Here is a 23820-nt window from a genome sequence, read left to right on the forward strand (position 1 = left end):
TAATGTCCAGCTTTGTAAAGAACTTCTGACATTTGAAAAGAGGGCCATACAAACTCATGAAAGCTGTAAGCTTGTCTTTTCTAAACACGTTGGAAGACTGAAATCGAATCTCTTCAGTAACGTAACTAAAATATACACCCATCGCGGTGGCTGAGACAGGGAATGCTAACATTTGACTTTGTATTTTCCTGAACAGTCTTGGGACATATGCGTCTCTGCGTGGGAACATTTACTGCAAGCCTCACTTCAATCAGCTCTTCAAATCTAAAGGCAATTATGATGAAGGCTTTGGACACAAACAGCATAAGGAATTATGGGGAGGCAAAACTGAATGTGAAGAATCCCTGGAGAAAACTGTCCACGGTGTAAATGCAGCAGAAAGTCCGCAAAGCTCAGGAGTGGAGGATGCCCCAATTGCAAAAGTAGGAGTGCTGGCAGCAAGTATGGAAGCAAAAGCTTCAGCTTTGCCTGAAAGAGAAGAGAGACCGGCAGAAACAAAAAAGCTCAGGATTGCCTGGCCGCCTCCATCTGACCAAAGTATTCAAGGAAGTGCCTTAGATGAGGGCATCAAAGTATTAAAACCCAAATGGCCCCCGGAAGAAGAGATTTCCAAGCCAGATGTGCTGGAGGATGTGGATCTGGATCTCAAAAAGTTAAGAAGATCTTCCTCGCTGAAGGAAAGAAGTCGTCCCTTTACAGTAGCAGCCTCGTTTAGAACAATGTCTGTTAAAGGCCATAAAACAGAGAATTCGTCTTCCCCTTCTAAGGCAGAGAGAGACATGTTGAAAAGAAGCGAGGAACTGGAGAGAGAGGTCATGGTAGACAAAAAGCAAAAGGAGAAGAAGGTTGAGAACAGGAACATCCAGAGTGCTGAAGAGAAAAATGTAGAGGAAGAACGGGAATTGTCTGGTATCAAAACAGTAGAGCATAACTTTGTAGAAAATGGCCAGGTGAATGCAGAAACAGATGAGGAAGAACATGCTATGGAAGAGCAGGAAATTGCAAACGAATTCCTTGAACCAAATTCTCCTAAGCATTCCAGCTTAGCCAATGTTGTGACTGCTAAGGAATCATCTCCTAACCAGAATCGCAAATCCCAAGATGTTGGCTTCTGGGAGGGTGAAGATATGGAAGATCTATCTGTGGAAGAACAGATCAAAAGGAATCGTTACTATGAAGATGATGATGAAGAATAAATTGGCCTTTTACTAGAAAACTTGCTGCAAGGTGCTGGGCCTTTTTAAATCGGTGTTCTTAGCTTTAACAAACAGCTGTCCTCCATGAAAATGATGCTATGCTGCACATCGACATTAAGGGAATCCTAAGTACAAATTATCTCAACTAGAAAAATATTCTGGAAACCTGCAAAGAGTATATTTAGGTGCATGGAAACAAGTATCTGGCTGTGGGATAGCTTCACCAGGTAATCTCTGTCCGCAGCACGAGAACAGGGCTGTTCTGTACTCCTACTGTCTTATCCTTTTTGAGCTTCAATACATATTTCACTAACAATTTACAGAATTTCACTGTACTCACAATGGTGGTGTGAAACAGGCTTTCTGTCATACACTACTTTTACCACTACAAATGCTACTGCAGTGCTTAGGGACCAATTTCAAAGGGACTTTCTGGCCTGCTTTAAAAATGGTGACTTAATGCACTTTAATACATGTAAAGGGCACAACTGGGATTTTTTTAATAATAAAAACATTTATGTTTGTGCTTAATATCCAACAACTAAAGCGTCTTAAACTGAGTGCAACCTGATTTTCTTTCTCAAAACTGCCTATGATCAATTGAAGGCTCCCTACTCTCTGTATTTTTCTCTGTGCAACTGGAATGGTGTGCCCGTTGCTGGAACATATGTATTTTGGTGCTTATCCAGAAGCTGTGCTGACTGACAGATTTTTTTGAGGACAAGTTAACACTTTGCAGTAGCCTGCAGGGCATTACTTTTGCATTTCATATGCATTTGAAGTGGGGTTTTTTTTTTTACTTGGAGCTCATCATCATACATTTTAAACTGCAGATAATATTTTTAAGGCCTTTTGACAACACATCCTACTTGTATCAAGCTGCCATAAATCTTTTCATTATGGCTGTGAAATTATACTGCATTGCAAAAATCTTTGGAATAAAACCATCTGAACAGTGAAACTTTCTGATTGCTAGCATTGAAGCTTAGTACATTTTTAAACTTGACTTCATTTATTTTACAAATAATGAAACCTTGAATGGTGGAAGGAGGATGGTCTTTTATATTAGCTTTTACTTGTACTGTATTCTCATGAGAATTAGCTCTTAACTATACTTGAGGTGTAAAATATTCTGCTTTCTTAACAGTCCTGCTAACTACAAAACCTTCAATAAAGTTCGGTCGTTTACATTAAAATTTAAGTCTGAAGACTAGATTCATACGGGTTTCACAAAGAGGCGGCATTTTAAAAAGGCCATGGGAAAAGCTGGGTGGAATACTGGTGTTCTTACTGGAAGCTGGAGACCAGACAGTGATTTTTCTGGTGCCACTAGGTGACACTGTGTGTCCACTTTTTTTTCTGGTTGACTGTCAAATGGGCAGACTGTGCTCTCATGTGCAAGAGGGAGGGATTAGAACAGGATGGGCAGAAGAAATAAGGACGTGCAGGTATTTTACACTTCCATTTCTGCCTTCAGGTGGTTCTCGGGCATGGTAGCTAAGGACAACTGAGGGTTCCCTCCCCCCCCCTTCCTATAAGCTTCTTTGTATTGCAGTTATCTTCACTTAACCCTGAGGTGGGTTTGGTTTGGATAGACAGGGGCTAAGACCTGGAAGACATGCAGTAAGTGTCCTGCAGCAGCATGAGAAAATGCACGTGTGTGACCTGTATGTAGGGGAAGGAGGGAGAGAGAAGGGAAAAGAAGCCTGCTGTCTAGTTGGAAGGTATTAGCAGTTGCACATCATGAGGTGTACAACCTACTGCTAATTTTTCTTTCTTTTTAAGGGAGAAGTAAGACTTGATTTGTACAGATAGAGGTATTGCAAAGCTAAGAAAGCTGATGTGCAAGCACATGCTGCTTTCTGTAACCTTTCTCTCTTCCTAAAAAAATCCATTTGGTCTCCAATTTCCTCAGATTACTAAGCAATTGGAGATCTTTCTGACTGGAAATTGTGCTAAGTGTATTTGAAAAGGAAGGGAGGAGTATTTGTTGTGGACTTGGATTTATTGAATATGCCTATTACTTGTTTCTTACAAAATGCAATTTAATTTTACAATGCACCCCCAGTTACATGATACTAAAGCAATACTGGCTGCAGTAACCAGAGACTTTAACATCGTTAGTTCTAATTAAATCTGAGGCATCTGTGAGTCTCCGAGATACAAGGACCCTTCACTCAGACTGGCTGAACATCTTCAAGGAGAAATTAGCACAAGTGGTACCTTTAAAGAAAGTCATTGATTGAGAAAAAAAAAAAAAAAAAGGGGGGGGGGGAACAGATCATGAACTAGCCTGTCCTTGAATCTATTAGTTATCATAGTATTTGAGTGCTTAATGGGCCATTTAATTTGCTCTCAACTGGACAGATGCCAAAAGGGCTATTATATGAGATGGATCATTTGCTACAACGTACAAGGAAGTTGATGCTGACCCACCTTTATGGAGCTTGACAACCTAATTGAAAAGCTTACACAAAGGCTAGGTTTTGTTACTTGGTAACCCTCATCTCAAGACTGTTGAGCTAAACCACGGATTTTTCTGAATGTTTTAAAGGCTGTAAGGAATATCTTAAACTTTGCCAACCAGTGTACCTCTCGCTCTCTGTTTTGTGCTTAAATGTTAAACCACGTCGCCATTAATGTTAGTAAAGCTAATCCTTGGTACCTTACCATAAACTCTTCACATGAGAAGTTGCACTGTCCTGCTTGCAGCTCTGGGGCCCTTCCCTTCAGAGAGAGGCGAGTGAAACGGGGTGAGCCCGTCTGAGGAATCCTGCCCCTCGGGGGTGAGCGGGAGGTGGTTTATCTGCCGGAGCTGAGTAGCAACCGCCTCCACAGTGTCCAGGCTGGGCTCGGCGCCTGCCTCAGCTGGGACCTTCCTTCAGGGGTCCCCTCAGGAGCGCGTCCTTTAGGCCCCATTAAAGACGGTCTTGAGGACTTTTTTTCTCAGTCAGAACAACTCGTCTCTGTTCGTGGAAAACCCCCCCGAGGGCTCGGAAGCGCCTGACCGGCCGCCTTCGCGCCGCGTCCCCTCAGCGAGCCCTGAGGAGACGGCGGCAGCGCGCGGGCCCCGCACTGCGCCTGCTCCGAGCTAACGGTCCGCGCGGAGGGGCGGGGCCTGGAGGAGCCCCGCCCCCGGCCCGCGCAGGCGCCCTCGCCGCCGGGAGGGGCGGGGCGGTGCTGGCGCGCGGCGCCGCCCCGCTGTGGGCTGCGGTGGCCGCCTGAGCTGCGGCCGCCGGGAGGGAGGCGGAGGGAGGCAGGCGGCGGTGGCGGCGGAAGATGGCGGCGGCCGCGGCGGCGACGCTGCGGGCCTGGTTCTGGAATGAACGGTTCTGGCTGCCGCACAACGTGACGTGGGCGGACTTGGCCGGGGAGCCGGGCCCGCCGGGCAGCGGGCTGCAGTACCCGCGGGCGGGCCACGTCCTCTCCGCCTTCCCGCTGGCGCTCGGCATCTTCGCCGTGCGGCTGCTCTTCGAGAGGTAAGCGCGGGTCCGCCCCCGCCGCGGGGCGCCCCCCGGGCGGCGGGGCCCTCAGGCGGCTGAGGCGGCCGGGACGCCGCCCGTTCCCGCCTCGGGGGCGAGCGCGCGGCGAGGCCGCCGGTGTCTCTTAGCAACCGGCCGTGGAGCGCCCGGGGGGGAGCGGCGGGCGGCGGCGGGGCCGGGCCGGGGCCCGCGGGGCGGCTCGGCGGGGCTCCCGGCTCGGCGGGGCTCCCGGCTCGGCGGGGCTCCCCGCGCGCCCCTCGGGCAGCGCCGAGGCCTTCCGCGGAGGCCGTGGCGGGCTTTCCGCCCGCGGCGTCTCCCGAGGCGCTTTTTGCGTGGAAAGAAAGGGAATATTGTGTAACCCTGGCAGCCCTGTCCCGGGAACCGCTCTCCGTCTGTCACGACACACACAAGCCCGTAGGGCTCCTCTCTCCCTCAGCTTTGGATCCCGAGAGGCTCCTCCAGTGCTGGCGGTACCTTATGCTGAGGCAGGGCAAGAAGAAAGGCTGGGGAATTCACTTTTTTTTCCTCTCCCATCCAGGAGAACCTCGGCTGGGCGAGTGCAAGACAACTGCTGCTGCTCTGCAGTTGGGTTGCTTGTGTTGCTGGTCTCGCCTTTATGGTACTTTCCATACGAGTTCCTGGATGAGGAAATAGGACTGGTTCACATGGCCTAGTATATTATTAAACAATTTGCGTATCCCGTGCATCTCGGGCACAGTGGAAGTGCGTGCAGATCATCGTATCTGCCCGTAAACAGGTGTAATACAGTATTTCTCATTTACTGGCGTATCCATAAACATATGATATTAACTCTTCCCTGGGGCAGAGAGGTTTATCCTTTCCATGATGTATATCTCTTGCAGCCACACACAGGGCAGACTGCGTGGGTGACAGATACTAATTAGTAAAGCAGCTTATTTAGGGAAACCGTTAGGTGAAGCAGAGCAAAGACACTTTGTATTCCTCTTCAAGTAGTTCATTAAAGATTGATTTAATCTTAAATTTCTACATCGAAAGGGCAGAAGTATTTCTGAGCATGAAAAGGGCTGTAGGACTAAAATGAGTAGGAATCGAGTTGGTTTTGTTTTGTGGGTTTTCTGTAAGAAGCGTGAATTTTCTTGAGCTTTCAGAAGTTAAATAAGAGGGGACTGGGGTGAAGTAAAAAGCTAGGCGAACTGTGGAGAAAAATGAAGCAGGTCAGCAGAGTAGGAGAGAAATTTGAGAGGCTCTTTGTTTCTCTATCTTATCTTTTTGCCCTCAGAAGGAAAAAAAAAAAAAAAAAAGCTTCAGGAAACTACTGGCAGCTCAAACCAGTGCAGAGGACCCAGGAACACACGTGGCAGTGCCAAAATCTCATCTCAGCTTGGCGTGCTACTGCTAGTCTTGGCCAAATGTTCACGCTTGCCAGCAGACAAGGAAAGGAAGCTGTGAGACAGAATGATACCCCTGAAAGGGATGTTGTAGGAAGGTCTCCTCGCTTTCCAAGCCCTGTTTGGTCCAGGTGTCTTAGTCTGGGGAAGAAGTGCAGAAGATTCTCTTTTCTGGAGTATGAGATGTTAGGAGAGATACAGTGCATCCTACCACACCTAGTAACACAGTCCTCCTGGTAGCAATTACTTTATCCTGATGATGGCTACCTGGTTTGTGAAATTTCTTTTGCAGTTTTAATTTAGGGAGGAGTCAAATGACAAATTAAGTCCTCCGCCTACACAGCAAAACCTAGAGACCATGGCCTGGTTCCTGAGAGGGTTGTTCCTTTTTTTCAGCTGAGTCTTTGCTATAGTGTGTCTCAATGATGGTATCCTGAAGTGAAAACAGATTGTGAGAGCAACATCGAGGGCAGCTTCTAGTATATTTATTTTAAAAGACCGTATTTTTTAAGAAATGCTTTTCTCTTTCCTCCTGCCACTTTGAATGTGTCATAAAAGTTCAGATTTGTCTTAATAAAATCCTGTTGTGCGCATACCCTGATTCAGGCTTTGGGGATGATTGTGTCAAATATCTTCCTTGCCACACAATTGGCAATTGGACTCGATGACTCAGAACTTGAATTATATACTCGTGCAGCTCTTTGTTTTAGCTTCTCTTCGTTTCTTTCTTTTCTCTCTCCTTTCGCTGTAGATCTTCAGTGTGAGGAAGTGCTTTTGTGACACTGACACTTGTAACGCCGACACGTGTTTCTGTTAGTGAATGCTCCTATAAATTAACCTTTGCATCATGATGTTGGTAAAATACTCATTAGGCTGGCTGTCCGTGGGAAGTATATGACTATAGGGATGAGGCAAGACTCGCAGAGGAAGGTAGAGTCCTGACTCAGTGGTAGAGGGGCGGATTTTTGTGCAGGCAAGATAAAGAAGGACTTCTGCCCACAAGTTTTTTTTGTTTTTTGTTTTCTTGGTTATACTTGCTGTTATTTTTCCTTATACATCTCGTCCCACTGCAGGCACAAAAAAAAAAAAATCCCAGGTATTTGTGAAAACCTGGAGCCTGTTATTCATATGATGTGTTTATAATTACACTGGAATGCCCTTCAGTAACAGATACGCTTGTTACGCTACAGGTTTGAGGAAGGATCTGCAGCTTGCTGCAGCTTGTGCTCAAGCTGGGGGGGGGGGAAAAGTGATTTTAGATGTTACTTCATCAGGTCTGCCTGGAAAATTGGGGACAGTTGTGGGAGGAGGTGGCTTAATCACAGTGAAACACAGTGAAACTGAGAGAGTATAGAAAGACAAACTCTTACTTTGAGTGCATACTTTATAAACCTTACTGTTTCGCAGATTGTTCTTCCTCTTCAGAGCTCTAATAGGGAGTCACCAAACGTGAATGCTCCATAAAGAAGGATTCTGCCTTTGGGTTTGTGAAGTACAACATGCCTGAGAAATACTTGTTATAACATATGCGTCTGTGTACTTGAAAATCGGTGTTGGTTTCAAAATCAGCCTATCTTGATAACTGGCGTGAAAAAGGTAGTTTGGTAGGTAGGACTTAAGCCACTGAGCAGATACGTGTTCAGAAAAGTGTAACGCAAGTATTTAAGTGATGATAATTCCTTGCTGGGAAGGCGTGGCAGTAAGTTGGCCTTGGGAACAGTTGCTGCACTTAAGATTTCTGTGGAATCATAAAATAATTTAGATTAAAAGGGACCTCTGGAGGTCACCTTGTCCAATCCTCTCCTCAAAGCAAGGCCAACATCATAGTCAAGTCAGGTTGCTCATGGTCTTGTGCTGTTCAGTTTTGAATATCCCCAAGAATGGAAATCTGGGCAGCCTTTTTTTTTTTTTTTTTGGTGCTTAGCTGCTATTGCTATGCAGAATTTTTTCTCTGTGGGATGCAGTACAAAACTTGCACATCTGAAAATGTGTTCTGGGGCCAAAAATATAAAATGCCACAGAGGTTTTAAATGTGAGTTTTCCTTAATGGACACCTAAAGGAAATAGCATGTCATCTTGATATTTTTCTGACTGACAACAGGATTGATCATTCACTTCATATTCCACCTGCAAGGTAGTAACTGGTCAAAGCAGTCGGGCCGTGGCTGCTCAGTGGACTCGGGGGCGTGCGCCAGCCGTGCCCAGCCCAGGTAACACCACCTTGCACGGCTGGTCAGGCAGCCCTGCGGAAGGACAGTTGTCATTTGCGCTTCCATTGCACGAAGCCATTATTTGCGGAGTTAGAGAAGCTACGTTATGGCGTTGGGTTAGACTTCCTTAAAAGTAATTGCTGCCATCCTTTTTCCTTCCTCTTTCTGTGTCTGGGACTACCTCCGTTGCCTTCATTGTTGCGACTCGTCTGTTTGCTTGCGTTGATGCCTGTCTGCTTCTGTGCACCTAGAAATGTTTGCGGTTTTTTTTTTCGTTTGCTCTTTGGTCACCCGCATGCTTCACTGAGTAACTTGAGTCCTGCGCTGTATCTGTAGCCTGTGGCTTACTCTTGATTTTTATTTTTTTCCCCTGATTTCTGGAAACATCTGTATTTTTTCCCTAAGCCTGCTAGTGAAGGAAGCCTACTACTCAGGAATAGTTTCATGCAAAGTTTTGAGGGGTTTGGGTTTTGTTGTTGTTGTTGGGTTTCCCCCCCCCACCCCCCCCAAATCTTTGGGTCCCAAAGTGAATTATTTCTGCATCTTTTTTTTTTCCCGAGGAGATACTGTTTCTTCTTTCTTTAATGCTTCAGCTTTTGAATACTAGAATAATGCCAACACTTTGTATGGATCACTATGAGCTTTCTTAACCATTCCTTCTCTTCTTTACTTGTTCTTAAAACAAAAGAAGACTCTTCTGAATAATAAATGAATTGAATGTGCAGATTTTTAGATTTTTCAGGTTTCCTCTCTTACCTGAGGAAACAGACTCAAACTGAGTATCTTCAGGTCAGGATTTTTTTCATAGTGCTGTAAGCACTGTGTCCCAGAAAATGAAATAAAAATATTTGGCATCCTGTAATTCCACATGTGTACTTCTTTGCTGTTGTTGTGGTATATCCTGTAGGAAAGAAGAGTACACTTTTATGGGGGTCTAGCCAAATGTTTCATAACATCAGAACATGATTTCTGGCTGGTGGTCTAGATTATAGAGGAAGCAGTGAGCCTTTTGAGCGAAGCTGAAAGGAAATCACCCTTTCCTTTTTTTTTTTTTGTTTTTTTTAAAGCTATGGCTGTTGAAGTGAACAGGACGTATGAAGAAATGGGGCAGGACAGTGAAACCTGGGGCCACAGTGTCTATTACTTGTTTAGTATTGTCTGAGAGCAGGGGAGTTCCTTTAGGATTAGTCATGAGCTCATCTGTAATTTCTCAAGGGGAAAACCCTACAACCTGTGTCTTGAACACAGTCATAGCCATTTGTTACTGAAGTACTAACAATGTACTCCCAAGAATGATTGCTGTTGGAACACTTATAGTCGTGATTCTCCTGAATTTTAAGCTCTCCTTTTAAACACAAGGAGAAATGGTAACAAATGTAGTGGTTGGAAAAAGCATTTTCTGCTTGATGGCACTCTGAGTCTGCTAAATGGAATACATATGTGTAATTTGTTGTCTTCAATTCAGTTGTCTCTGAAACAATCTCTGTTTCGAAGGAAAATAGATTTAATGATGCAAATGTTGGGTCTTTTTTCAAAATCGGTTTTGAGAATCAGGTTCTTTATGCGCGCGCTCTCTCTCAAAATAATTGATTAAAAAAAGCAATAAAAATTCCTCCCTGAAACCCCCCTCTCTTGCCCACCGACAGGAGAGAAAACAATTCACGTGTTCAGGTAACACATGCATTTTCCTTAGAATCCTGTGGCCATTTTGACACAAAGGTACAGCAAAACCTAATAATTTTTGAACATGTATGCATTCATTTTAGCAGCAAAACCAGGCTTGTTTTCAGAGCGTCTGTGCTATAAAATTCACAAAGTGTTAGATCAGCTTTTGGAATATGCGGTGCATACAGGGCTGAGCGCGATACTGAGATCTTGGGTCTTTCAGACTGAGTGACTTCTGACGTCTTCCTCACTCTCCGAAGGAAACAAACCACTTTATTTTTTGTCTTTGGGAAAAATAACCTCAAAAAAATGTGTGTCTTTTAGGAACTGTGTCACTTGAACTTCCCTTTTTTTCTGAGCTATGTGACACCAAGGCACATTCTGGAAATAAGGCATTTTGTTCATAGGGCTACAAGGGCTCTAGCATTTATGCTCGCAGAGGACTCCTATCAGCTATCTATTATTTTATTTCTGAGTAATGAGAATCACCCTGGGGGAACACATTCTGATCCTTCCAAGCCAAGGACATTAAGATATAATTTTCCATTTTAGATGTGCGTACTGTATGTGCTGTCTGTAATTACCATTTGATACTACTTCAGCGGTGAAGTTTCTTTAAGGAAAGTGAGTGGAGATCTTCAAAAGTTTTTTTGGATCGGTTTTGCAGTTGGTGACAAGTCAGGGTCCTTGTGATTTAGGCAGAGGAGGGAAATAGATATCTTGTTTTAATCTAGCTCTTTGGAACTCTTTCAGGTTTATTGCCAAGCCATGTGCCATAAACCTTGGCATTCAAGACAGTGGACCTCACAGAGCCCAGCCCAATGCAATTTTAGAGAAAGTGTTTACATCTATCACTAAGGTGAGTCATGCTTCAAATTCTGCTAGAAATGGAGGCCTATCAGTAAGGGGGAGAGGGGGGCGGCTTTTTGCTTCCACTTTTCTAGTTTGAGAGCAATGCATTTCACACTGTGCATGCACAACGAGTGTGCTCTTTCTTATTTTACTTTGCCTCTGGCATGTCCTTCTTGTAGCAAAGTAAATTCTCTTTATGGCTGACCTATGCTTTTGTGCGCAGAAGAATCTTTTTTTGAATAAAAAAATGTTCTCTTTTTAGAAAGGTATGAGGCTTCTTCCCTGCCTTTGTCCAAATTGTAACTCCTGTAACAGGTGGTAATTCTTGGTTTAACAAGACATTTCCCAGTACCTTTCACTTTCTCTTGGAAAAGTGCTACTCTTTTCCTTGAGATCTGTTCCTTTGCTGGCTTTATTGGCCAGTTGTGTCAATGCCTTCCTCTTACTTTTGCCATCTGGACAACAGCTGTCCCAGTGGAAGTCAGTTATTGAAGGAAAGCGTTCAATGGAAGTGTGCCCTGATAAAGGGTAGGACATTTAATGTCGACAGTAGGTGTTTCTTTTGATTATTGCATGGCCTTTCTTTCACTTAAGCTGACAGTGCTCCTTCACTTCAGAATTACAGAATTCCACACTGTCTGTACTCTATTGAATGTTGACAGCGAAAGCCATGCAGACAGCACGATAGATTTTCATTAAAGATAATGAAATGGAAAGTTTTACGTTCTGATTTGGTGATGCTGAACTTCGTTCTGAGTGGAGCGGATAAAGCGCTCAGTGAATGGAAGGGAAATTCTATAAAAACCTTGCTAAAACTCGCCTCATGGGAACATTAAAGTTTTGAGGTATTTGGAATGACGTGTGAACTGAAAAGTCCCTATGATTTGATGCCGTTTGTGGGAAGGACTTTTATGTAGGGGATGTCCTTGAAATTAATGTTTAGGAAACCCATGAGGACGCATGCTGTGCGGAATTTATCTAGTTTATGAAAACAGAGCTGCGTTTAACTGTACCAGTATGCTTGTGTCTGCTGTTGGATTGGGAGAATCAGAATGTAGGGTGGCACTGATGCAGGGGAAAGATGTCTTTGCTGTTCTGAAATCGGAGCTCTGTAGATTCTCCTTTGAGGCAGGTTTACTTCCAATGCAGAAGTCTCAGGTAGCCTGAAGCGTTAAAGCCTCGTGAAGTGCAGAGAGATCTGGTTGGGATGGAATTACAGGGAAGTCATGGTCTCGATACTGAAAATCAAATGGCAGATGATTTTGCTTTTCAGTTGAACAGTCTGGTGCCTCTTTATTAAATCAGCATTCTGCATAGTTTTTTGGGTTTGTATGTAACTCAAGTAGTAAAATGTGTTTATCATCTTTCAGTTGTAAGAGCTCCCTGGCAGAGCTTGTTAAAAGGACACTGGTCTGAAACTAACGTGGCTTATCTCACCACTGGGCCATTTTAGAGGTAGTTATCAGGTTTTGTTCACTTTGTCTCTTATAAATCCATTTATGTCATTATTCAAACAGATAAACTGCCAGTAGAGTTTCCAGTCAGAGAACAGTGATATATTCTTTATCATACAATTATTTCAGTTTGCAAATTGAGTTTTATTTATAAACTTTGGTAACGGAAATAACGCCATCTCTACGATGCCCTTTTGGAATATACAAAAATCTAGTATGTTAAACCAACTCTTACTTCAAAGTTTCCCTAAACTTGCAGTGAGTAGCAACCCTTCCATGTATTCAGCTTTGATCCTCCTGAGTTCTGGACTGTTTGAATTGATGTGCAAGTTTTAACAGGTAGGACAGGACATTTTAAAAGCTCCTCCCCCCAAATTAAGACACAGAACAATTGCTTCCTTTGTCATGATGTGCTGTCAAATGATGAAATAGATGAGGAAATGTTAAACCAAAAGCATTCTGAATAATTAAGTCATTAGTGACTTATGAAGGTTAAACTTGAACGAACATTTGTGGCAATGTGTTCCTGCTTCTAGCCTATACGTAGTGCCTTCCTAGTGTGTGTTGTTTTGTTATCTGTGCGTCATTTCTGTCATAGTACAGAGGGGATCTCAGGCTGAAAGTAGGTTGAGAAGTAGGAGAAATGACACTTGTTTCATTTTCCTTCAGTCTCCAGATGGAAAAAGGTTAGAAGGCTTGTCAAAGCAGCTAGACTGGGATGTTCGAAAGATCCAGCGCTGGTTTCGGCATCGGAGGAACCAGGACAAACCCACCACCCTCACTAAATTTTGTGAGAGCATGTATGTTTGTGCAGAGGCCAAGATGTGGCTTCATCTTAAAGCTCCAGCTGTATGTTCTCTTTTCTAACTGAAACTGTGGTCAGCTGCTAATTTAAAATAGTGTCTTGGGGTTGGCTGGTGGAAGATAAATTCTTATGTAAGCAAATGAAAGAAGTTAGAAGGGCTTTTTAGAATTCAGTATTCGAAAATATTTTGTATATGTGCATGAGAGACCAGAACACATGCACAGGAGTTACTGCTGTCAACGATGAGCAGCTTCAGATAGTGGACCAGGTCCGTCATGCAAACGTAGCACTTCAGTGTGCATGTGTGTGCATGTACGCATATGCATGTGCACAACTTGAGTCATTATACTGAAGACAAGTCTGCTGTCTGCACAGTTATGTTGTAGACCAGCATTTGTTCCCAGACAGAATGACCTTATGGCTTACACAATGATGTATATACTTTTATACAGACACTTCTTGGATTCCTGTTCTTTTCATTTCAGTTCATTCTTTTGTTCTTTGTTTCTTTCTGAATGCTTGCAGTTACCTCTGTTAGTGTAGTAGCATCTGAATATTTTTTTCCTGACTTGTTATTTCTTCTGTGCTGGTTTCTTTCCTTTCCAGTAACTTTCTTCATATTAATTCTTCCCCCCAGTATGGTTTTGTCTACTTAAAGCCACAAGGTAAGAGGGACAAATATATATATTAGGATACCTTCTGGATAACAATGACTTATCTTGTTGTTATCTTGTTGTTGTATATTAAAGCATATGAATGATGCATGTTCACTCTGAACTTTATTTCAAACTTGGCTGTTGATGCAAACTCGTGTGTGGTGTGAAAACTCTTAAATAGGTTTATCCTTACATGAAATGTTTACAAATGAAGGATTACCATTTGGTGGGTGAAAGCTTTTCAGGTGTCAGAATTGGGTTTTTTCGCAATTGTTCCAGTTTTTATTACAAGCGTTAACCAGAAGCTATTTCTATTTCTCAAGTTTAATTTTTCCTTCTTTTTCCAGGTGGAGATTTACATTTTATTTAAGTATATTTTTTTATGGAATCAGGTTTCTCTGGACGGTGAGTTGGTCTCTCATCCCCCCCCTTGTTGTTCTGTGTGGCGTGCAGCTGGGTTATGGCCGTCCTGCTGGAATACAGGGGGTTTGACTGCCTGTGCCACTTCTTCAGTGCTTGCACCTAGCTTAAAACAAGGGGGTTTAGTGGTGATAGTCATCTTTATGTTCCCTGATTTGAGATCCTGGGGTTTCTGTTTAAGGACCTTCTTCACACTATAGGAAAGCTTTTGTACAGATCTGTCATTATGGAAATATTAGAAACTTATTTGTCCTGTTAGAATGGGACAGAACTGGTAGGTTTTTTGCTGTGGAGAGCTGCTTATTTTTTTTCTCATCTCGCTCTTGAAGGGATACAGATTCATCTCTTTGGGTCTTTATTATTATTAGAGCTGTGTGATTATTCTTTGCATTTCCATTGCAGTATAGCTTGCTTTTGACTGCAGAAAGAGTATGTTAAACCACTAGGATGTTTTACAATAAATTTAGCTTGAATGGTAGAATCAAGATAAAATTTCCATGAAACAGTACTGTAGTGATCAACTGCCTTAGATGATAGGGAAGAAAAAACCCAGTAGAATAACAACTTATCTTTTTCCCGTTAGGCACCCTGGTTTTGGGACACACGACAGTGCTGGTACAACTACCCTTTTCAGGTAGGAGATAAACACTTACTAGATTGCAACTTTTTGCACAATTTCAGTTTTTATTTTTTGTTAATGATAGCAGATTGAAACTCAGTAGACTTGAGTGCTTCTCATTATTCTGCGGGGTGGATGCTGCACGGGCTGCAACCTGGTAAGCTCTCTAGCGAGTGAATGGCCATCCCTTTTGGAAGGCACAAAGATGGCATTTGCTCTTTGTCTTCAGATCCTGGTTAGGTTTGTCAACAGCAGTGTTTCCTCAGATAGAACTGACTTAGTTCATATTCATTTTATGTTTACTTGCTGCTGAGATTATTAAAAGTGAAAAAAAAATTATGCATAAAATTATACCGGTAACTTATTTACAGTGTTGTTTTCATTACACAGCAGGGATGATTGTAGAGAGGCCAACCAGTCTGTTTCAGTGCCTGGTTTTCCTAATCCAAGAGGCTGCAGTATGAGTTGTAATATTGACAGGGGAATTTTACTGCTTTTGAATAACGCCCAAACACACAAGTATGTTTGTGTGACTAAGCCTAGAGTAAGATGTCTGTTGCTTAAGCTTGTTTTTACTAAACCTTAATTCTGGATCTTTTAACTTATGCCTCAGCATTCTGGAGGAACAGAGTGGGATGGGAAGGAAGGAAAGAAAAAGTAGATTTTAATGTAAATTTTAAAGTACTTTGTCTTCTAACTGTGCTATCTTTGTTTGTTTTCCAGCCTCTAACAACCAGGCTTTATTATTACTATATCTTGGAGCTGGCCTTCTATTGGTCTCTCATGTTTTCTCAGTTTACAGACATTAAACGGAAGGTGAGATTAACCAGAATTGCACTAACCACTTTGCTAAATAGATAGGACTAACAAAAAATGTGAGTGAACCTGGCCAGTAAAGCTAAAGCGCATAGTAATAACTGTATTTTCTTCTTCATTCACATCTTTGTGTAGCCTACCTCCTTCTGTAATCACTACCCGGTCCTGGGGAAAAGGGAGGAGCGAGCCTGATATGCAAGCTGGTATATCCTTGAGAGTCTCTTTCACCTTCCAGGGGAAAGAACAGAATCACTCAATACCTCCCAATAAAAAGTTATCAAATCATTGCATAAAGATAGATTTATTTAGAAGGCTTGCAAGAAAACTTGAAAATGAGATGCTCAAAGCAGTACCTTGCTGAGCTGGATGAGAAAATGGCAAACATTAAAGCAAGAATAAATGTTGTTTTGAAAGTAATTTTTCATCTGTATGTGTAGCGGAATGATGACTGGTTGCGATTGCCGGAATCTAATTCCGTTGCACTACATTCTAGGATTTGGCTTATTGTTGCTGTTGGAAAACAGTTCATAGTAAATCATGGTTTATTGCTTCTGTTATACAAACTGCAAAGTAGCAAATTATCCCAGTTCTGACTGTTCAAAAAGAAAAGTTTGCCTGGGATTTTTCTCTGTACTGAAATACTAGCAGGTGAGGCACTACAGAATATCTGGGAGCTGCAGGAAGGGAGTGATTAACAGCATCTGTGATACTGTTTATAATGTTTAAGTTTGTACTCTGACTTCAACAAAGTGGATTACATTCCCCACTGCCAGCATGGTAAGGTACATTGACACGGAAGTGGTGTAGCCAGGGGGCTAAACTGGAAAACAGCCCTGAATGTATGCGCACTGTAAACATTTTTTAAATGAAGTGGCCTAGTTCTTGCTGTTGGGTTATCTTGTGTTCTGTGCCTGCTGTGCTCTGGCAGGCTTTTGCATGCTGACAACAGTAACAGCAGCATACTTAAAATGTGTGCCAAGAGCGGAAGGGACTAGCAATATGACTGTAAAACCAAAAGGAGCCAAACCCAAGGGCCATGTGTTGTCCCGTCAATCTTTTCAGTGGGGTCTGCGGGCATACTTATCTTTACCTTGCATGCGTGTGCCAAAGAGACTGTGCTGTGCCTGTGTATGCAGAGTTCTGACTTCACAGGAGCACAGATGCTGGGAGAGACCTTTCTGGAACCTTTAGTGATGATGGTAGATGTGTGATGAGCTGTGCTTTACATAAACAGGAGTCAGAGTCTGAACTGAAGTAATCCTATGACCCCAGTTAGTCAGTTTTGTGGCTCTGTTCCAAACCTTTGTTATTTGTTTGACAGCCAAAGAGCCTTCATTCATTTTTTTTCTGTTTCCAGGACTTCCTGATCATGTTCGTCCATCATTTGGCTACAATTGGACTCATTACATTCTCTTATATGAATAATATGGTGCGGGTTGGAACTCTGGTGCTGTGCCTCCATGATGCATCAGATTTCCTTTTAGAGGTGAGTTTCCTTTCAGATCTTTGTGTACCTCATGCTAGTGTGGTCTCAGGGGAGCAAGCTGACTTTCCCATTCTTGATAAACTGCATTAAATACGCCATAAGACTTGTGCTGCTGATCCTGCCTTGTCAGCTTTTCCTCATAACTGCTTTAGTGCTGAGAATAATCCCTAAATGTTCCAAACTCCTTACAAATGTGATGGCTTCAGGGTTTTTGAAGCTCTATAGCCTGGTAATTATACATGAGTGCACAACGGGAATAATATTCTCATGTTTCTTGTCTCTTTTAGGCTGCAAAGCTAGCCAATTATGCCAAGTACCAACGTCTATGTGATGCTTTCTTCATGCTCTTTGGTGTCGTATTCATTGTTACCCGGTTGGGCATTTATCCTTTCTGGTAAGCATCTTGAGCTGTAAGGGGGTGTTTGTTCTTCCGATCCTTTAAGCAAAGCCTTTGTATTTAGACTTCTTGCAAGCATTCCAGCCTGTCCCTCAAGGCAGCCTGAAGCTGCAGACAACCCAAGTACTGTTTGGAGCAGTACGTTCAACTAGGCGTATGAAGAAACCTCTCAACAGTCAGCTGAGGGAGTGTGAAAAGTGTCTCGAATCCTAATGCACAGCTGGCCCCTCTCCTCTTACTGCAAAGTGATGACAGTGCTTACTAGCTGGAGCCAAGGCAGCCGGTGTCTGCTCTGAAAGACTTGAAGGGTTGTTTGCTTCTCTTAAGAACTTTTGGAAATAGTTACAAATGAGGCATGGTCTCTTGAGGTAAATTTGATTTTTGAGTATCTGGCTTAGTCATTGTTGCAGTTTCTGATTCTTACGACACTCATGCCCTATCCTTGTGTCGTGACTGTTCAGAGCCTGAAATAGGTTTCTTGGGAGGTAAAACCCCAGCTAAATGGCTTACAGCTAATCATCCTATAATGAGATTCCCTCTCACCTCAATAGGTCAGGCTTGCTGAGGTTCTTCTGTTGATGAGCTGTTACCCATTTCTTGTTTCTGTTGAAAGGTGAATATCTGGTTACACCTGATCATTACTCAGTTTATTTCAGTTTTACTGCGTATATTTATTTCCTGGGCAATGGACGGCTTGCATGCCTGTTCTTTTTGGGTACCTTGACAGTAGGCGGAAACAATACTTATGCTTTGGTATCAGCATTGCGATTAAAGCTCTTGCTTGTTTTCCAGTAAAATGCATCAAAGGAGTCTGGATAAGGAAGAGCTTTAATTCTTATGTCTTCATAGGCTCCTTCCAGTGACAGACGAGATCGTTGCCATTGTTTTTATTGCTGTTGTCTGTCATGAGGTGATGCTCTTGCATCATGCTATTGCTCAGCTGTCCTGTAAATCTTTAATGTATTTTCCATTGGCTGTAATGTAATTCCTCAACTTTGTAGAGAAATCTGGCAAGCTTGCAGTGGTATTGCAGAGCCTATGCTATTTCACTTCACATATATTCCCTTCCCTAATTAGTAGCATAAACCATCAACAGATCTGTGGAACTGCATTTAGGTCATCCATAAACTGGCTACGAGTTAGATGTTTCTGTAGCTGCATTTTGGGGGACTTGGGTTCTTCCCTGAAAGGCTTGTTTTTCTTTTCCTGTGAAATGTTAAAAGCTATGTGAAATTAATGACGTCTTTAAAGGTCTCTCCATACCTCTCTACTCCATAAAAACTAAAGTGTTTATTAAATTACTTAAGTACTGGCAATAACTCCCAGTGACAAGAACAGCAAAACAGTAACGAAAGAAAGCACAAACCTTTGTCCATAAAGCAGTTTCTAGTCCTCCAGCTTGGCAGGAGGAATCTATAAAAATCTGAGGGAAGAGAACAGCGCACAGGGAGGGAGGCCTACCGGGAACAAAATTCCTTCCTGATCTTTAAATATGGGTGAAGACTGCCCAAGTATGAATGTGTTAACAGTTGTTTTGATGACCAGTGCAGCTTGACATCACTTCCTGTAAAGTTGTTATAAACGCTCATGCTTTTGAGAAGGAAATTGGCAGCAGATCTGTATGTGTAACCGAATCGCAGAACATTCACATCTTCTCCTGTTTGTTGCTCAGTTCAAATGTTTCTAATTAGCTTTAGTCTGTCTCCTAACTCTGGCAAGAGACTAGCTGCATCGCCGCTCTGACAGGAGCAAAGCAACAGATGCTTAAAGGAGATACAAACTGTTGTGCATCTGGCCAGTCATCTTAATTTAGAGCTGGAAGCCATGTTACCAGCACAGCCGATCTGTAATGTGTTTCTGGATCTCTTTTAGGATTTTGAATACAACCCTATTTGAAAGCTGGGAGTTGATTGGTCCTTATCCTTCATGGTGGCTATTCAATGGGCTTTTGGTAACCTTGCAGATCTTGCATATCATCTGGTCTTATCTCATCATTCGCACTGCCTCCAAGGCCCTCGTGCGGGGAAAGGTAAGATTGCTGGCGACTGGTTTGGGTCCTCTTTCCTTTAAGCCCCATTAAGCAATCATGAGAAACTGGGCCCTTCGGTGAGGGCTGGTACTAGTTTTCAAGGGACTGGCATCAGGAGTGTTTTGTAGAACGGTAGTCGTTTTTTTTTTACCTTGGTTGCTCTGCGGACTTGAGTTGCCAGGTGCATACAAAGGCAGGGCCGCTTTCCTCTTTGTTCTGGTCACCAGGGAAGTAACACCATTTTCCAGTATGTTCAGATGTTGTAATAGTGATGATGACAGGCTTGTTATGTACTTTGTTTGGAGTTTAAGGTGGTAGCAGGCTCTTTTTTGAACAATCATATAGGATGTTTTCCAACTTCCCAACTTCAGCTGGTTCTTGGGACGTGATGAGGGTTATGCATCTTCCACTTGTTAGCCCTAACACGGGCTTCTGGCTGTCAGTGCAGGCCAGGCATTGAGCTGTAGCGTGCAGAGGAGAAAGGGTTATCAGAGCTGCAGTGGAGTTTGCTGGTTGCCACTGGGCTCATAGGGTGCAATCTAGCTTCAGTCCTGAGTATTCTAATTTTAAGTTGTGTTGGGAGTCTTAGGGAGAGGGAGGGTGAAACTACAGCAGCTGGTTAGCAACAGATACTGCCCTAAGAGTGAACAGTGCTGACTTTCAGCTGCAGCCTCAGTTGCCAAGCAAAAAGGTGTAGTTCAACTTAAGTAGCATGAGACAGGGCAAGCCAGTCTAGGAACTAATTTGACACCCAGCCTCCCCGTCAAGAGAAGCCGCTTCCTTTGCAGCTACCAGAGAGCAACAGCTGATTTCATACCACAAATGCTTTTTTTTTTTTTTTTTTTTAATTAGTTATTTGGTATTCTGATCTGAGTTTCTCTCGTGGCTCTACTTATTTTGTGTTTGACTTCTTAGCTGCCCCTACACATGGAATGTAACCTTGAAAAATATTTATGTCGTAGTTGTCTGTGGCAGTGATTGTCAGGGGGAGGCACATTTCAGAGTATGCACATAATCTTTTCATCTGTTCCCCACAGCTGCTACTGCAAATGTCTTATTTTCTGTCTGCGCAGCTGTTTCTGTATCCTGAGGTCTACTTCTTTTCCCTTTCCTTGGTTCTCTCCTGCCCAGGTGACCTAGCCAGAGAAAGGACTCTAAGCTCTGTCTTCTTCATTCTTTTCTCCTTTTCTCTGTGCCAGATTGGAGCTGGACAGTTTCATCCTTTGCATGTAAGTGTGATCCCTGCTTCTGTTTGTCCACTGAAACACATCTGTGTCTGTTTCAAGGCTAAGACAAAAGCAAAGCTATGGTCTTGGGGCTTTAGATGGCTGGTGCCTTCTCTTAAAACATTTCTCTCCCTGGTTGATACGGTGCTGGTTCTGACAGTATGCTAAAATGCAGGTTTTTCCAAAGGTCAAAGCAGTGTCCTGGGGTTTGTTCTTATCTGCTGTCAGCTGGCTGCATGACCTTCACCTTTCTGCTTTTGTACACCCACAGAGACTCCGATATCTGTCTGTAGCGCTCATTAACACTGTGCTGAGTGGAAGAGGACAGGAGAAATGCAACGCTTTTTGCAAAAAGGAGTAGAACAGTCACGTGTCCCCCAAATAATGGGAAAAATGTCAAGGGATTTCTGCTTCCTTCCAGTGACCCTTTGAATTCCCAACATAGCAGGAGAGTGGGGAAAGATACCAAAAGTTCTGGCAACAGACAGAAGCCAGTACATCCAACAGGCCTCTCAAAACCAATCCTGGAGATCATTAACTTCACTTGGCTTTCTGCCAGATCTTCCCTAGAGTTCAAAAACTTCCTGCCTGGTGCTATTCGAAAGCCCTAACCCTGACTCAAAGCAAGCAGAGCAGAATGAAATCCTCAAATCCTTGGATTTGCTAGCCGCAAAGTGCTTGTGCATTAAGTAAATGAGGGCTATTAGTTGCAGAGGCAGAAGTGTGGAGAGCTTGCCTTGGGGCACGCAAAGCCCTGGCCGATCTCGCAGTCACTGCTCGGCACTGCTGAGTTTATGGCTCTGGCACCCCGCCACCAGCCAAGGTGCTTGTTTGCAGTTAGGGCCGGGCTTAGGATCTCTTCCCTTCACCTTCTGGAGCCGCTGGCTCTGCAGTGCTGGTACAGTGCCCTCCTGCGGCAAAGTGCGCCTGGATCTGCTTCGAGAGGTTCAAAATCCCACGTACAAATCAAATTCAGCTGGATTTGCAGTCAGTCTTTTAACTAAAGGCATAACTCTGTAAAGCAGATCTAGATCTCTGGGCTGAGGTGCTCCTTCTGCTCCTGAACGGCCGTTTGCTGGATTAGATAGTTGTCTTTGTTCTACAGCCCACTGCCCAAACAGGCTTTTGCTTATAAATGAGTTCTCATGCATGAACCACAAGCTGTGAAAATGAGAGGCACTTTGTGCAAACAGTAATGTGATAAATATAGCTAGTTAATTTTTAAAACATCAAAGCTGCTTCCTGTAGGACTGAATGTTCTCTATAAAACCGATAGATACATGCTTTTTGGTCATCATACCCACTGATGATTATGGTGTGAGAAGGTTTTTGATTCAAAACAGATTGGTTAAAGGCCGCTTTTCCAAACAACAAATCTAGAACGCAGCTCTTGGAAGACAGGAACAACCAAACATCTGTAGTGTCCTCTGATCTGGTGAGAGCAAAAAAAGTGTAGTGCTTCCACAGATGTACAGAGTATTTGGAAAATGGAACTCGTATTTCCAAACTGTCATTTTCAGTGTCTGTCTTGCATTCTGTATGTGATGACAGGTTCCCCCCTGTGAGTTTGAAGTGATTCAGGATCAAATGTAGAAGGTAAATGCAACTGACTGAAGCTGGTTAATCACACGGACACAACCTTCTAACTACTGTTTTCTGTGAATTTTTCAACTTTCCCTTTCCACTACCAAATGTCGTTTGAAATGTTTAGGTATCGAAAGATGACCGCAGTGACGTAGAGAGCAGCTCTGAAGAGGAGGATGTGACTTCCAACAGCACAAATGGAGTTTTCAGCACTTCGAGTAACGGCTCCAACCGCATTAATGGCCACGTGGCTAGTGGCCAGTGGACAGAAGAGGAGTAAGGCTGTGGGTTGGCCTTGAGCAAACACGAACTTATCTTTAAATACCAAAATGTGTTGAGCTCCACATTCCCAAGTGATCTTTAATCAAGATACCCCTTCCCCAGAAACCTCCAGCAAAGCCGAGATGGGCACAATCCAGACCAGTCAGAGGCTTTGCACAACAGAAGGGTTAAAGCCAATGACTAGGGCAAAAACAAAAGCTGCAGATTTCACTTTAAGCCATTTCGTACTTAAATCTTAGTCCCATCGATATTTGCAAGAGGTATCTTTGTTTGTGACAAACTGGTTTTTACTAGGATCAACTCAAGGTGGGACAAGTTTGGACTAGGCTGGCTGCCGACCGCAGGAGGGTTTCGGTGCCATTTCAGTGACGGTTTGCTCCAGCGCAGGTTCAGCATCTCTCCTTGACGCACTCCAGAAGCAACTCAAGAGCACAGAGAATGCAGGGGCCCGTGGTTCCACGTCCAAGCTACCCTGGCTGTAGCAGAGACTTTTTCTCGGTCCTGTGAGCGCTCTGGACTACAGCCAAGCTTTGAATGGGACTGTGCTACAACAGAAACGTCGTTCGAACTTGCCACGGGGGTGCTATATGCTAAGGAGGTTATAGCTTCCATCTCTGCTGTCACGAGGGACCAGACCAGCGTTTGCTGCCTATTTTGGTGCTGCAAGCCCCGCTGGAGTCTGGACTACAGCCTTCTGAAACGGGGGAGGGGGTTGGTTATTGCCCCTGAGACAACTATCACAATACATGCCTTTTAAATTTTTTTTTCTGTTGCAACTTGTGGTTTTGAAGATGTTTCTAGACCTACTGGATCCACTTGGCTGAGCTAGGCCTCGAGGGTGGACCAGTACTGGTGGGTCTGTGCTTAACTTTCCAGAAAATAAGATGTTTTCAGGCCTGCTTGTCTGTACTCCGAGATGGAAGTGAACGTCGCTGCTCTGATGTTACAGGTGTGTGGAGGGATCACGGGAAAGGCAGCCATGCCACAGGCTTCGCTTCTTTTTTTTACTCAATGGTACTTGGGGGCAATGGAAGACCCGTGTGTCAATCGTGAGCAGAAATTTGGAAACTTCTTGAGTTGTTACCATTTTATACCATTGTTTACTCTTATCTCCGATTAAAAGATGCTTCAGAAACTTAGTTGATATAGGTTGCATCTTGAGAACATAAAATGAAGGACCCTGTCTGCTCCTTTTCGGTCATTCTGAGCAGCTGGACTGCTGCCTGACCCTGAGAGAGGGTCACCAGGGAGCTGTTCCGCGCCGCCGTTAA

General features: G+C 43.6%; 2 protein-coding genes and 1 long non-coding RNA gene across 9 annotated transcripts in view; 2 read left to right on the forward strand and 1 right to left on the reverse strand.

Annotated features, from left to right (window-relative positions):
* Positions 1 to 2392, forward strand: part of LIMA1 (LIM domain and actin binding 1) — a 27827-nt gene extending 25435 nt beyond the window's left edge. For all 4 annotated transcript variants that reach the window (XM_087771030.1, XM_087771031.1, XM_087771026.1 and 1 more), the window contains one exon: positions 197 to 2392. In XM_087771030.1, coding sequence (XP_087627156.1) covers positions 197 to 1196 — 1000 coding nt within the window. In that variant the 3' untranslated portion in view covers positions 1197 to 2392. The remainder of the gene's footprint in view (positions 1 to 196) is intronic.
* The window catches only part of LOC148053965 (uncharacterized), a 13455-nt gene extending 9198 nt beyond the window's left edge, over positions 1 to 4257 (reverse strand). The window contains exon 1 of the long non-coding RNA XR_015707742.1: positions 3867 to 4257. This is a non-coding gene — a long non-coding RNA (uncharacterized LOC148053965). The remainder of the gene's footprint in view (positions 1 to 3866) is intronic.
* Positions 4258 to 4384: 127 nt separating this feature from the next.
* On the forward strand, positions 4385 to 23688 carry CERS5 (ceramide synthase 5). Of its 4 annotated transcripts, none has more exons than XR_015707732.1 (11): positions 4385 to 4675; positions 10677 to 10782; positions 12899 to 13029; positions 14038 to 14095; positions 14694 to 14744; positions 15453 to 15545; positions 16903 to 17031; positions 17319 to 17425; positions 19301 to 19457; positions 20589 to 20686; positions 22395 to 22424. XR_015707732.1 is itself a non-coding variant. In XM_087771069.1 (11 exons), the coding sequence occupies exons 1-11, from the start codon at positions 4476 to 4478 to the stop codon at positions 22545 to 22547; spliced, it is 1215 nt and encodes a 404-aa protein (XP_087627195.1). In that variant the 5' UTR covers positions 4385 to 4475; the 3' UTR covers positions 22548 to 23688. The 4 variants fall into 4 exon arrangements, 3 of the variants coding, with proteins under 3 accessions (XP_087627195.1, XP_087627193.1, XP_087627194.1); XM_087771069.1 differs by having other exon boundaries at positions 20657 to 20686; positions 22395 to 23688; XM_087771067.1 differs by lacking the exon at positions 20589 to 20686 and having other exon boundaries at positions 22395 to 23688.
* Positions 23689 to 23820: the final 132 nt, after the last annotated feature.

This window comes from Nipponia nippon, unplaced genomic scaffold (genome assembly GCF_047370975.1).
Source record: "Nipponia nippon isolate SJK-2023a ecotype South Korea unplaced genomic scaffold, ASM4737097v1 scaffold_35, whole genome shotgun sequence".
NCBI classification, from domain to species: domain Eukaryota; kingdom Metazoa; phylum Chordata; class Aves; order Pelecaniformes; family Threskiornithidae; genus Nipponia; species Nipponia nippon.